The sequence below is a fragment of the Buceros rhinoceros genome, unplaced genomic scaffold, assembly GCF_000710305.1.
Source record: "Buceros rhinoceros silvestris isolate BGI_N320 unplaced genomic scaffold, ASM71030v1 scaffold16895, whole genome shotgun sequence".
In the NCBI taxonomy this organism is placed as follows: Eukaryota; Metazoa; Chordata; class Aves; order Bucerotiformes; family Bucerotidae; genus Buceros; species Buceros rhinoceros.
The window spans coordinates 1,820-17,330 of record NW_010412488.1 but is presented as its reverse complement, the minus strand read 5'-3'; the positions used below and the strand labels follow the sequence as shown (position 1 = coordinate 17,330).

Genomic DNA, 15,511 nt, shown 5'->3' with positions numbered 1-15,511 from the left:
ATGCCTAACAAAGGCACAAAAACTAACCCTAAATATTAGGTTGGAATTTTCAATCAACAGGACAAGGACTGAGGCAGACACAGATAGAGCCGATGCCCACTGCTAAAGACAGTTAAACCAACACAGTACGAAACTGTCAATATGATGTCACCAATCTGGGCAGCCTTGTAACCTCAAAGCCAGTCACTGACATCTGCTGCCAGTTATTGCATACTGCTGCACGCTGAATTGCAAACAGCGGCCTGCTAGGGACCTACACATCTGCCTTTTACCTCCTGCAAGACCAGCTTCTTAAGTGAAGATTTCAGCTGTACAAATTCTACAACTTGCAAAGCCAATAGGTTTTCAAAGGACTTAGTCAAAGCAATTAAGTTTCTCATCACGTGTAAACAAGCCCTTGTTTTTCAAGAGGGCAAAGCAATGACCCTCTCATGGCTTCTTCCACACAACAGCAGTTCTTCCTAGTTTATCAAGCTTGAGTTAAAAAAAACAAACACAAAACACAAACAGGCAGAGCTTTGAAAACATCATTCAGCTAACGTTCTAGAGATTAGTGGAACAGAACAGAATTTTACCCTACCTGTACCTGAAGCACCTATACTGGAAAGCTGGTCTGTCATAACACAGATACAGCCTCCTACAGGGCAAGTGAAAGCCTAACTCAAAGTGCCTTAAGCTGCAGCCCTGGGAGGGTCTATCTTTTCATTGAAAACAGCAACAGAATAGAAAGAAGCTTCATAATCTCATAAGCTAAAGGTGCAGTTATAAAAACATCACATCTGGTGTAAAAGCTGATTTTAAGAAGTTTCTACATCCAGGCTGACATTCCTGCCCCATAACACCACCACCCTGAGCAGTAAATCAAGGCTGCTCAACTAAGCTAAGCTTCTGAAACTCACAGAAAACACATTTGCCCGTGGTTTTGTAGGTGTCCCACCTCACAGCAAACCCAAGCCAGTGCAGTTATCAAGTTTATGTGCCTAAGACTGCACAATTACTCAGCACAACTGCAGGCACTCGCAGCATCATAACAGAGATAACTTAAAGTGACTCGCCTGACATGTTCAGCTATACTAAGTCAATCTTGCATCACATTTGCAAGAACTTAACTGGGAAGAGGGAGGATAAATTTTATCTGTCACTGTCCTCTCATGTATTTGTCAACATGCATAATTGTTCCCTAATTCAGGTTAAGGAAAAATGTTCCACCTGCTGCTTGCCCAAAGGGATAATTTTGACAGAGCTAGTTGAAGAGTAGTTCCACCAACATGGGAACAACCACAGACAATGGGGAGAAGGGAGACCAACATGCCCCCCCAGCAGCTACAGCAGAGTTAGTTACCACAGCTTAAGACAGCCATATTTAGGCAGTATGAATACTTGCCATGGCTTTTTCAGTCCAAATGCTGACATATGGACTCAATCCAGGGAGTGCTGCTCAAACTGCTGATGTTTTTTCCAGATGAGAACAGATATTCAGACAGTAAGAAACAGCACACTGTCTCCACGCAGTTGAGAAGGGAAAGAAGAGGTAGAGCTGGTGCTGCAGATGGTTTATCTCCCGGTTGAAGCCATCCTCTTGGACACAAGAGTGTTCATTAGGCTGGCTGGAACAGTAGGACAAACCATATCTCAGCGTTGTTTCTCGTGGCTGTTGAGCTAAGATGTCAAAGAAAATTTAGTTTTGTGCTGTACTAAGGAAACATTCATGGAAACCCAGTTTTCTGTTCCTCCAGTGATTAGTGTTGGCTACTGCTACAGGCTGACTGTTCCAGACACTCCCTGAAGCTGCCAAAGAAGAAATCCACCATCAAGAGCATTGAAAGTTGCTGAGGTTGACTCTGGTCAGCTGTATCACTCCAAACAGCTGACTAGGAAAACAGAAGAACAAGTGAGGCTGCTAGGCAGGTTTATAAACACACAACCAGCAACACTAGAATCTCTCCAGGATGTCAAGCAGCATTAGCATAGTATGGAAAAAAACAACAGCATCCACTCACTCTCCAGCTGGGAGGGCGATTCACAACTGGCAGTTTGGAGAAATGTGCAATGACAATGCATACGCAGCAGAGCAGCATGCAAGACTTAAAAGGCAAGTTAGTTTCTAGCCAGTAGCTGCTTAAAAAAAAAGGAAAAGTAAATGGAGAGCTATTTATAACTTCAAAAACATTTTGCCAGCAAGCTTTGGTACTGACAAAGACATCTAAACTCAAATAAAAGCAGAGTACAGGACCCTTACTTGCACTTTTGTATGGGATGAAATTGGGTGGCAGGTCCCGCTGTCCCATGGATTTCTTGCTGTCGGCGAATGTTCCTGGGTGGTTTTGCAGCACTGGTCACATAAGCCATTTTTACTTGCCTGCCTAATACAAAAGCAGAGGATATGTCCTTTTTTTTGCCCTTTTTACTCACAGCTCAGTTAAGAATATGGTTGTATGACAATTTCTAGGTTTAACTTGGGAAAAACATAATTCAGAACTGCAGTATCTGCTACTAAAGTAGTAAGTGAACCATGTCAAATCATATACAGACTGCATTTCTTCATATTAACTTTGGTATCTTTATTTACATTTGTACTCTTTGTATTGCTGCATAGAATCCTCAGTTTAACCTGTAAGGTGAGATTAGTCTACTGTATGCTGCAAGTATTATGCATCAATGTATTGTATTAATGCAGGTATTAATTTTTTTAACAACTTGTAAATTAAAAGGAACAGTGTTCTTTCCTGATGACTTCTACAAGTACAGCATTAGTGCTCAATGCAAACAAACCACTAAACCACACATATTAAGTGTCAAGAATAGTTTTGTAAGTGGAAAAGCTAACCAGATTTTACCTTTCGGTTTCTCAGACTGAGCTGAAAGAATATTTTTTGTCAGCATCTTCAGTTTTTCTTCTCTCTGATTAAAGAGTCTCAAGTACATTTCGCGCCAAGACTCACATTCCAGGACACACTCATTTTTAAAGTCTCTCTGACAGTGTTTCTTCCACAAGTGGTCAGACTCTTCTGTAAACATCTAATTTGAAAACAAAATATCTTCAAATCAAAGATTTAAAAATAACATTTTCAAGAGTATCTGTTAGCTGAGCCTGCAGATAAATCCAAATCCCCTGGTGGAGAAAGGTGCAGAACAAATCCCACCACACATGCTGTCACAGGTACCCCCAACTCCAAGTGTGGCAATACCATGCATTGATACTGACTTCAGTCTAGCAATCACATAGCCTTAAATAGCAGAGCTCTATATTTGAGTTGGTGAGCCATGCTTAAAGGCTAGACTTGCATTTCTAGGACAGGCTTGGGCCACATGAGCTCTCAACTTAAGGCATGCAGAGAAATGGTCAACTTGCACTACGAAGCACTACCACTCAGAACTTTGATGTCCAAATGCATCATGGAGCTGAAGTCCTAACAGTGTAGATAAGCCTACAACATACATGAAATCTCACCCCAGATGCTTCTCGATTTGTATGCTTTGAAAATGTTTGGTTCTGTCATGACTTTCCCAGCTATTTCAGTGGTAATTTTTTTCCCCCCCTTTATTTTCAGAAACACTTTTCTACCAACACTTTCACTTGCTCATCAGTAATAATTCTCCCAATGCTTTAAATCCTGGCACTTGAGAAAGGGAGGCTTGATAATGACCCCTGAATTCAAAGAAACAAGGACACAAGACAGAAAACCGGTGTAACCCATGGAAAATCTTAATCAAACAGCGTGCAAGGAAGTCAGAAACAGACGCCTCACATCCATCGTGGTTCCCTGAATTTAACAAGGCAGAATTTACCGGATTACATTCCTCAATTCGAAACAACTGTTCTGGTGTGCAACGTGTTAGCACAGGCTCAAGAATTTCAAAAGGCACACCTCCTACTTCATGCAGTGCTACAAAAGAGGACAGTGCTTTCAGTAGCTCATTTATTTTACTCAGTGGGTAACACCACTCACCAAACAGTTTAAAAATAGAAGTTAATTTTAGCAAGCACCAACAGAACACATTTTGAAGTCAGGCTATGAAAATATTTATAAATCAGCAGTTCCACACTGACTGGCAGATTTGAGGATGGAGAAAACGTCTCTGAATAGCTATTGCCCCATCTTTACACATGTGCATCACTCCCCTCTCTGCCTATGCAAGGGAATAAACAATTTCTTGATTTCTCATTCTAATTTATGTAAACAAACATCTTGGAGGTGAAAAAAAATCAGCAAGCTTTTTGGCTTAGAACTTACAGGACATTTTAACTAAAATTGGAACTTTAAGAAAAGACAGAGCTTTCAAAACAAAACTACATTTTAGCACAGCCATAAATCCATTTTCTAAGTGCTTTTCAGCCTCCTCTGAGTCACTGTTTGTGGGAAAGGGCAGTATCTTTCAGTAAGACAGTTGCTAGCATACAGGAAAAAAAAGAAACCTGATACATTTTCAGGCACAACCTGCTACAAATCCCTCAGAGTACTCACAATCAATGTTATTTTGAAGTACACGGATGCACTGTTCATACAGTGTAAGCATCTTTGAAAGACAGACTGTTTTAGTGCCGGAGTAAACTTGCATTTTAGAGTTCAGTCTCCGTCCTGTGAATTGAGCCATCTCACTGACTTGCTGGGGTGCTTCTACAGCAGTAGCTAGGGAAGCTGAAAACAAAACATCAGGCAGGGTTTTCTTTACCTTCTGACATTTTACAATGCTTTAAACACTCTGCTTTGAGAGAAACACAGCTGGTAGGACACATGCATATTCATTTTTCTTGAAATACCGTTACTGCATTACTGTTTGTGGCCCTTACACATCTGTGTTACAGAAGCCCATTCATCATCATCATCTAACACATAAGACAGCATATACTTCACAAGTGAGCTGCCCCAACTCAAACCAGCCTTATATTATTTAGCTCAGGTATACATAAACTATATTCACATAGATTACTCTCTTACCAGTCTACAGCACTTCATTCATCTTCCTGAGTTATCCTAGAGAACCCAGAAGCTGCAGTAGCAGTGATGTTTCAAGACCAGAGTGGTATGAAACCACTGAAACCTCACAAGAGCTGCTAGAGGAACCACTGGCACTTTGTGTCACCTACCTATAAAGGCACTAGCAAGTTCCTAGGCGAAAGCCAGACCTAGTGCTTCTTGTATTTGTTTTACTTAAGATAATTTCTACTAAGGCATTGACTGCTATAAGGTATAATCAAGAGTGAAGACAGGTATAAGGTATAAGACAGGAGCCTGTAGAAATACTACCTGACCTGTGCCATCTCTACATCTCTCACAACCTTCAACAGTATTTCTTTATTCAGCAACAAGCTGTAGGAGGGAAACCGTAACAACTCTCATCACCTACAAGATGATTTCTACAGATGAGAAAGTGAAGGTGAGGCATTTCTTAACCATAGACATATGAGCTAATATAGTTTCTTAGGAAAGGGGATAAAGATATCTCTACAAAGAGCTGTAAAATGCTGAACAGTTTCACATTTATCAGCCTTGCATACTACTTGCCTTTAAAGTCCACAGCATACGGGGGAGATGAGATTGAGATGCCTGTCAGAAATTTAGGCAGTGGAGTATTAAGAAGATCTTGGAGGGATGCCACCTTGGCCTGTGCATAGTAAAGGAAAAAAATTGGGGTTATTGAGGCTTAAGATAAGCTAAAAAAAGTCCCCAAACCCTTAAGCAAACCCTAAAGTTAACTGGGATAACTAGAATTATTGCTTTTCTACACTAAAATTTATTCACTGGACTACTTTTCAGCATACCCTTTCATACTCTACTTACCAAGACTATATCACAAAAGGAACTTACTGGGATATCTGCAATCAGTGAATATAAAGAGAACTAAGAAAGAGTAAAGAACAGAGGAGTAGAACGTAAGCTTCCAGATAAATCACTATTGAGGTTACAGGCATGCAGTAAATGAGACAAAACCACAATTAAATGTTTAAAGGCAAACTAAATGCCACTTGGTCCTGTCAAGTCTTCTATATTGTGCTGCATAAGACATTTAGCCCAAAATTTTCACAGTCAGCCCCTTGAAAAGGTATTTTAAGATGCAGCAGTATACCACAGCCAACACTGTGATGTACTTCAATGCATTAGAAAGTTCAGTTCCACTGCAGACCTTAACATTTGTTATTAAAGAACCTCAGCATCTGACAAAATCACTGTGCTGCACACAGACCAGGCTGGTCACAAATGGAAGAAGGGGACATCTTTCCAAAGGTAAGCACCTTTACTTTACAGGTAAATAGCAGATTAGCTGATATCGATCAAAGACTATTGCTAGATTGGAAATCGCCCTAAAAATACAAGACAAGGCAACTGTAAATTGCCAGTATGCAATAAACAATCCCTTTATTTTTTCTCCAGTTACTGCAATTATTGGCAATTGCAATGCAGCACATATGCCAGAGCCATGCAATCTATTGCTTAAAATAAATACAGCTGAATTTCACTGAAAATAAGAGTTATTTGTCTGCAGTTTATTTGCTATTACCTCAACCATGCAGTGGTTTACCTTTTTATAGGGAGTTTCCAATTGATCGCCCTCACATTTTTTTACATCCTTCTCTCCCTCTTTTGCATGAGAAAATGTTGAAGTCTTCTGCGGTAATGACCTGTTATTCTGTTCGGTACACTTCTTTGGCCGTTCACCTCTAGAACAAGCCTTCCTCTTTCGTTTTTCAGTAACCTCGTCATAAGTAAGGTAAGATTCAAAAGACATAGTAGGGGGCTCAAATTCCTCATCGCTAGATAATTTGGCTTTGGTTTTTATGAAAAGCTTTTGTTTTGGTTTCTTCACATGCTTAGTATTTCTCTGTTTGGAAGCATCCTTACTAGGCTTCTCCTTCAGGGGTGGTAAGTCTTTATTGGCTACAGAGGAATGCTGCTTTTCTGAAGCTTTCTTGCTGTCTGTGAAGGTTCTCTCTTCTTTAGCTTCAGGATTGGTACCCTTGGAAGCATGCTTAGAACCACTGCTGCTACATTCTTTATTATCACATTCTTTTTGAGACTCAGAATCTCTACTTTGGTGGGATCTTTCACTACAAGTAGGCTGCTTATTCAACTTCTTAGAAATGGGAGTGCTATTGGAACTTCCGGAGACCGGTACAGATGCTTTAGACTTCTCCAAAGGCTTAATCTCCTTGGAAGCAGAAGATTTCATCTCATCTTTTTCAGTATTTTGTTTTCTTCCTCTGTGACCACTGCAGTTTGTGGGGGGGAGAAAAAAAACATCCCATGCTACATCTGTTGATAAACTTTTCTGGCAACCCATCTTTTTACCTATATTAGTAAAACTAAAAGCATTAAATCACACCGTGTATCATCATCTTACAAGATCCAAAACTGTGCTCTGCCATGCTCTTATTTGTCCATTATCAGTACAGAACCCCAGAGAAGCAGCTCTTGGCTCCTGTACTATTAAATACTGCAACAAGGACTGACAGCAAGACAAGCGAGGTGTAGGGACATAACCATCAGCAGAAAAATAAGCCTGACAGTACTATTTGCTTATAATGTGTTGGATACCTTTTTTTTTTTTTAACACGTTTCCCTGTATGCTTTATAACAAACATGGTACTTGAAACAACTAGGAGACAGAGAATTTACACCATTCTCTGTAGATGACGCAGATTAAAACAGCTCAACCTTTATGCTTTGCTTATCACAAGTTCTGCTATTTTACTTTTCTATTCTTTGAACAACTTCACATTTAAAGTGCATTATTTAGTCAACCTAAACCTTTGGCTTTCTCAGCTCAATTTTGCCTCAAATTGTCAGAGGTCTGCAAAACATCTAAAGTGCAGCCAACCTGGTCATGACAGTGGTGGCTGCCTCATTCTGAAAAGAAATTACAGCTCTTCAGCGTGACTCCTCCAATATCGGAGGCCACCTTCAGTCCACAAGAATATTAAAGGAAAGTCCTCCAAACAAACAAATAACTGACAAGCTGACTCATTTCACCACCGCCTCTGGGAAGAAAGAGCAAACCTCCCCCTTCCCTGAAGGAGGGCAGAACAGTGCCCATCATTGGCTTAGTCCTGCTTGCATCAGCTGGGACCTAAGAATTTGTGCCAGTCAAAAAAAAAAGCAGTTGGAGTCTGAGTGCTGGCTGGCAAATTGACCAATATTGATTTGTTTTCTGATATTTTATAAAAGAAAGTCTCATTTCTTCCATTCAGAATTATGTATTATGTTCTAATGCATACCTGTCATTCCAAACACTTTCCTAAGCTTTCCAAGCTATATTTTATGAAGTTACAGAACAGTATAATTAACTTTGAGAAAAACATTCATTCACACCTACCTTTTATGTTCTGAAGGAATAAGTTTTTTCCATTGTTTTACCAGGGTTTTTGCTACATTCCCAGCAGTAGCATGTTTCCTAAAACTGTTAACTGTTTTGCCTATGCCAGTTTCCTGTTGAAGATAGCGCAAGACAGGCAGAATAAATCATGACTAACATCCCAAATAAAACCCTCTCTAAAACTCCTACAAACAGGATTAGCCTAATAGTCAGAACAGTCTTACAGCAGCTAAAGAAATAAATGCACTCTTTATACTGCAAATGGAACTGAAGGAAAGGAAGGTATTTATAACCAGGTATCGGGAACAAAATATAGTCTTAATGCATAAAACCAAGAGAAGTCATTTTCCTCCATTAAATGTACACATTTCAGGAATTTCACTTGGCTTGAATGCTTATGCCCACAAAATGCATACAGATCCAGTGAATTAATCAATTCAGATTCCCTTTAGGCTTATGCAAGTACATTTTAGCATGTTAGAGAGCACATATGATGGACATATTGTAATCTAAATTGCATCTCAACCAGGAGTAGTATGGGATAGAGAGGTCAGAGTAGCAGAGTTCATATGACTAAATTCAGTCTCAGTTTCAGACACAGCAGGGGAGGAAAAAAAAACCACCCAAAAAACCCAACCCTGACCCTGTAATTTTCTGGTTTTCCCCAGTTCAATTATTTTCACAATACCATTGTGCCTTCAAGATTTGCTGTACTGAGTTTTATGCTGTTTAAGCACAACTATGTTGCAGACTTTGAATGTATTTAGAATCACAGGTGATTTTTTTTTTAAATCCTGTATTCTCAGTATTTCTGATCCACAAACTCTCTTTTAAGATGCATACGAAACCTGGAATTCACTAGGTTAGCAGCAACTTGTTAACACTCTAGTGCTAACTAGTGAAATGATATTCCTGTGAAAGCTGAGCAAGAGCTATACAAGTGCTATTCCCACATAATCAGCTCACACCTTAGAAAGGATTAAATTAACTTGAAAAATATTTAACTTCCATATAATTTGAACAAGACTGGTTTGATAGGTCAGTGTACTGTAACTAGATGCAAGAAATTTGGTAGGATTATTTCGTAAAGCTATTTATGTTCTTCAAATGTGTTATAAACATGTGGAGTCCTCAGTTAAGACACTTCTTCCCCTATTTGACTTGAAGGCTTCCATCAAAGTCTGTCACATTATAAAACATGCAAGTTTGCTGGAAACATGAATTGCCTGCAGAAGACCTTTGTCATTTTAAACAACTAATTGCATTATGAGATTCTTTTGTTTTCCAATACAAATACATAAATATTTCTGTATTCCAGTAGAAGTCTACCCATGTTTAAGACAAGCAAATGCCTTTGCCTGAATAGACCAGCCAAATATCTTATTTTTCTCTTACTCTTCAAAGAGTTCTTTCACAAACCCCACATTTTTCTTCTTTCCAAATACAGAAACATTGCTCATAATAACTATAAGTTTCACTGAGCCGTGTGAGAGTTTCCAATATAACATTTGATAGGATGGGACTTGGATAAGGATTCAAGTCATAAGTATCCTTACTTAGCAGGGATGCCTGCTCTTTAAATGCAAGAAACTAAACATGAGGTGCTAGTCAAAGACAGAAGATTTAGACAACTGACCTAAAGAATGGTTCACCCATATTTGCTTTGTCTTAAGAATTGACTTGAAAGCAGTTTTACAATGAGAAGAGACCAGTCCTGGGTAGCAAAGCGTTCTCTATATGCTCAGATTCCTGTCCACAGTACAATCACTGTTGGCATAATACTGTCTTTGTCAAGTTGCATGCCCAGCTTCCAGCTGGCTTTTGGACAGAGTGCAGACCCCTGGCATTTACAGTAATTCACTACAGAAGAGTTTAATGTATTATTGGTGACTTACCACTAGAATATCCAGTGATATATCCAAATCCTGTAGTACCTTGAGTGTTTTTATAATCTGAAAGGAAACATTAGATTATTTTTTCAAACAAATATTTGTAAGTTCTGTTCTGTTTTTCTCATCCTCATTCACATGCTTAACCCAAAAATACTCAATGGATTTAAATGGAATATCCAGTAATTCCAGGAAAGTGTAAGCACTCCTTTACCGCGCATCACAGCTATGCCTGAAGTCCGTGCTGTGCAGCAACCCCCTCCAATTTCAGTAACGTCATAAAATCCAGTAGGTATGAATTTGCCACTACAGAGATTACATTCATGATCAAGAGCACAGCAGTACAGGCCGCACACTCCTCATGCAGCAGCGACCCTCATATGTCACAGAACCAAAAGAAAAGTGGCATTATGCAGAACCATCACGCAAAAAGCAACAAGTCTCCCAGCAGGTCTCCCAGTCAGCAGCACCAGTCCATCAGCCAGGCCAAGAAAGGACAACAGAGCTGGTGGGAGTCCAGTTTGCAAAAAATAACGTTTTGAAAACTTAACTGCAATTTATACATTAACAAAACAAGCTCAACCCAGAACAGCTGTTTTGTTCTACACTGTCGAAGCTCAATACTTCCATCAAAGCAGGAAAGATCTTTTCAAATGCGAAAAGGCTCACCTTCCTATGATAAGCGTTTTAATAACACAAAAGCCTCATTTATAACCCAAGAACACATTTATTTGGCAATATAACACAATTTCTTTGGCAATGGAATACAGCACCGCAGAGCCCAGTAGTTGAGCAAGCACAAGCAGTTTACCTTTTCTTTCACAAACATCCATGGAACTATGTTATGTAGGTGACAGAATTAATATGCAATTGAAATAATAGCATTTCATAGAGCTTTCACAGCCTAGAATCCTAGCAAAGTTTTCTAGATCACTGCCACTTCTAAACACAACAGCAGGAACCTGCAGAAATGCAAAACAGACTATCCAGAAACTTTGTAACTATAGGAACAGCTATGCTACCTCAAATAACTAATGAACTGTCATTTATCATATCAGATATTGCTTCTGAAATGGTGTTGCAAGAGATTGAAGAGCTACTAAAATAAGTGAATAGCAAACTTGAAGAAACAATTTACAAATTGGGAGGATATTTTTTCCTACTGTTGTTTTAAGTTTTGTTTTTCCTGTAATGCATTAGTAGTGGAATCCCACACTTGACACTGAATTTAACTGCGTACAGTGGGCTGTATCTACATGCCTCGCATGCAGTTCTTCCTGTAAACCGCCCAGCCTGCAATCATGTTTGAGACCAAGAGAAGTATAAGAGAAATGCTTCACAGCCTGAGAAAAATCTGTAACAGTAAGACAAACACCTAGGACCAGATGAAAACCAACTCTCTCCCAAAAAGTTCAGCTAATTACAAAATGGCAGGATACCTACAAAAAAGCTTTCCAACAAAAATTTCAGAAACAGTACAAGAACCAAATAAAGTTCTGTTTATCTTCTATTTAAGAATAAGATGCTCCCTGAGCCAGCAAGTTGTGTTAAGAATATATGCAATGAAGTTAAAAACAATTTTGCATCTCAAGAGAATTACTCTTCCTTCTGAGAAGAATATAGGCTTAACATTTAACTTCTTCCAGATGCTTCAGAGCTATAGGCTACATATTTCATGAACTGAAGACTTTTTCTAAATGATCCCACAAGAGAAAAAAAAAGTGTTACAAAGATGTTTAAGTAGAAAAAAAATTGCTCACATGTTAATCACAAGCATTAGAAACTATGTTATCAGTTCATTTTTTTATTTAATTAATAAATATATCCGCATTTAATTTATTTTGCGCACTGAAAGAGGAAGTAACCCATTGCCAACAGGTTACATTGTGCTATGTAGGATGACTAGATACTCAAGTATCTAGCAAAACAGTGGGAACACTGGCCAGAGACAAACCTGTATGTGGAAGCATACTACAAGATATTTTCACCAAGCTACAAAGAGAATGGGGGTTTTGAGTGTTTCCTCTTGATGAGTTTTGGACTAAGTTAATTCTTAAAGCCAAGTTCATTTCAAAACAACGGATTCAGGCAATTACTAGTCATACATCTTCAAATCAACAGGCTAAATTACAAAAGTACCCTGATGACAAGCATGTCCAAAAGCAGTCAACACATTTTAATGAAAGACAAAACTTTCAAGTTTTCCTAAACCAAAGGCCACACTGTTCATTTTGCCTTCTTGAAATGTTTATCACACTTGGCAAATTAAGACAAACAGAGGATTTCATTAAGAAGAAAACAGAAAGCATTGATCAAACACTCTGACAAGCCTTTTAGGAGAAGAAATCCTGGTCTCTTGGAAGCAGGGAACAGCTCAGGCTGTGGCAAGATTGGCAGCTATGTATATATGTACAGGACTACCAAAGGAGAGACAGCTCCATTTGCCTTGTACTGTAACTCGGCAACGTAAATGGTAGTACCCATCTCCAAGCCCTTGGTATTTCAAGCCATGCTTACTTCACAGACACAGTCAGGAAACAAGCAAATTTAATTTGCAGCAAACATCAGTAACAGCAGAGAAACTTTGTATTTATCCTATGTGCTAGAGAGTTCTGATTTTTCTGTCAAAGACTAGGAAGGGCTATCTCCTTTTTAAGCACCAATATCTATCAGACTTGGGTGAAGGTCACAGAAAGGCACACTGTGAGGAGTAAGACACAGTGAAACTGAAACTAAACTTATTAAAAACACAAACTTTGTTGTCATATTTATACACTGCATCATTACAATTGCTGCATAACATAAGGGAAAAAGAGAAAAGTCATGCAGGCCTTCAAGAACAAAATGAAGGTTGACTGTTCAGGTGCCTTGCTCTGATCCTGTATTTTACCATAGCATTTGTGGCCCATCTGGCTCTTCTTACCTCACTGGACTGAACCCAGTAATTGTTTTCCGCAAGTCCTTCCATATACACACAGTACATATGCAAACCTCCACTGGTTTTTACACTTTCACCTTGCATACCACTATCAGTTCATAGAAAACTGACTTTTAAAGAGATGGTAAACTTTATAGAAAAAAATTAAGAAGAACATAGAAGTTACCTTTATATACAATTTCTGAACTATTCTATGTAATTCCTAACACTAATTTCTAAAGAATGACCCAAAGTGTTTAGGATTACTGTTTTTCCAATAAATGACATTTCAAGCAAGCCCAAGGCACAGGTCTTCACGCAGTGTAAAGAGAGCCTTGCAGACAAACAGCTGGCACATGCATACTGGTGTGAGACAAAAGCAAATGTGACATAGGACCAAGAACAAGCTAAGATGAAGGGGTGGATGGAAAGCAGCGGGCAGTGATAATGAGCAGTGAGTAAGAAGCACGTGAGCAAACATTTTTCAGAGTCAAAACTGAAAATGAAGTGATAATAACAAGAGACGCCAGGTGCACTGAGTTTGGACTCCTCCCACTGCACCAGTGTGGCTCCATCATCCCTTATACAAGCACTGTACAGTCTCCTCATTATTTTTGGCTAAGCATGAACCCTCAGAAGCATGGGGCCCATTAACAGGTCCCCACACAATCTGTGGCCAAGGTACTGAGTCAACATTTCACCACAGAAACTCATTCTTGCTTTCTCTCCTATCCCTCCTTGCTCGCTAGCTGCATCTCTCCAAGAGGTCCCCATGATTATTTAGCTCACCTCTTCTATAACACAGGCCTTGAAATTTCACCAAGTCCTAACTTCTGGCTCAGCTAGACAGCTCACCTCAAAGAGCACCAAGACTTGGAAGATGGCACATTAGAAAAACCCAACACATTCCCAAGCCAGTCATTCCTATGCCCTCAGTAAAAAATCCAAAACCCCATTTGCCTATAAAATTTGTCTATTTTGTTTTCAGCAACTGAATCTAATGATCTCTTTCTGCTAATTAAAGTCTTCTTTCAAACACCTTCTACAATACAGAAATGTAAACACTAATCACACTTTACCTTGTTTCTTCAGTTTTAGTAAGTCATGCTAGACAGAGCTAGAGCCATTTTCTGACTGTCTTATTATCTTTTCAGCATGGCAGTCCCCAGAACAGGACGTAAGACTCCTGTAACTGTCCCCCTAATACTATATAGCAGTAATAACTTAACCCTGCTAAGCTACCCAAAGACAGCATTTATTCCATAAGCCACTGCATGGTACTGCGATTTCATGCTCAACTGGTAATACATCAGAGCTCTAAATCATTTTCAGAGTCAATGCTTTCCGAAATACAGTCTCCTACCCTAAGTGACCCTCACTTCATAGCTCCTAGCTGCGACTTTCCACTGAGCCATGTTAAAATGCACGCTGCTCAAATAAAGGTACCCTAGCACACGATCAGTGGTGGTTTCTAGAAGAGTGTCTCCTCATTTGACAGACATTACTTCAGTATTTGTAGCATTTTATTACAATGCTTGCTGTCTTCTAAATTAAGAAAGATTTGAGTAGCATCACGTCGATAACAGATGCATAATCTCCCACTCCCCCCAAAAAACCACCACAAACCCACGACCAAACCTACAAATCCACATCATTTTCTGATGAGGTCTGGCATTTATTTTTGGTGAGCGCAACTGAACTTCATTTTATGTATTGCATCAGATCTGAAATGTTGCTACTGTAACCAGCATCATACAGAAGCAAGACAAATGCCTTAAGAAACTTGCAAATATTTATGACAGTTTGTGCCAGCTGAATATAATTGGTGATAAACTGAGCAGTACATATCTACACGAAGTCTCTTCAAGTGGCACCATCCTTTACATCAGTTACATCTCATATGCCATATCATGCAGCTGCTCAACACATTCCTCACGATCAATGACAATAAAGACCATTTAGTTTACATATATGAACAATAGCACAGTGCTTTTTTCCTGCCCTGACGAATTCCCCTACTACCCTGAGCATCATTCAATATCTAAATCGTTAGTTCTGTTCATTCTTCAGTCAACTCTCTGAAAACTCACTGGAGTACTATCAAACCTCACCCAAGCTTTTGACACCAACAATTAATGTTCTGCATCTTCCCCGGTTACGATCAGATCAAAAAGAATTCAGCAGTTATTAAAAAGTGCCAAAAAAAAATTATTCTCGAGTATGGAACAGAAATATTTGGCACCACCAACACTTACCTACATACGCATCTGTAATATGGATTTATTATTCTTTCCACACATACCTAAAACTTTCCTCTCTGCTTTTAAACATGGTAACCACATATTTTCTATTACTAGATTCACCTTTTATTAGCACTGCATTTCATGACTGC

The 15,511-nt window shown here is 39.2% G+C and overlaps 1 protein-coding gene across 1 annotated transcript in view; it reads right to left on the bottom strand.

Moving 5' to 3' along the window:
• The window catches only part of LOC104493692 (transcription elongation factor B polypeptide 3-like), a gene marked incomplete at its 5' end in the record, with an annotated part of 29,127 nt that extends 18,862 nt beyond the window's left edge, over positions 1-10,265 (bottom strand). Inside the window, 8 exons of the mRNA XM_010136422.1 lie at positions 2,240-2,363; positions 2,838-3,018; positions 3,790-3,887; positions 4,467-4,631; positions 5,508-5,607; positions 6,523-7,210; positions 8,314-8,426; positions 10,209-10,265. Of these exons, the coding sequence (XP_010134724.1) occupies positions 2,240-2,363; positions 2,838-3,018; positions 3,790-3,887; positions 4,467-4,631; positions 5,508-5,607; positions 6,523-7,210; positions 8,314-8,426; positions 10,209-10,265 (1,526 nt within the window). The remainder of the gene's footprint in view (positions 1-2,239; positions 2,364-2,837; positions 3,019-3,789; positions 3,888-4,466; positions 4,632-5,507; positions 5,608-6,522; positions 7,211-8,313; positions 8,427-10,208) is intronic.
• Positions 10,266-15,511: the final 5,246 nt, after the last annotated feature.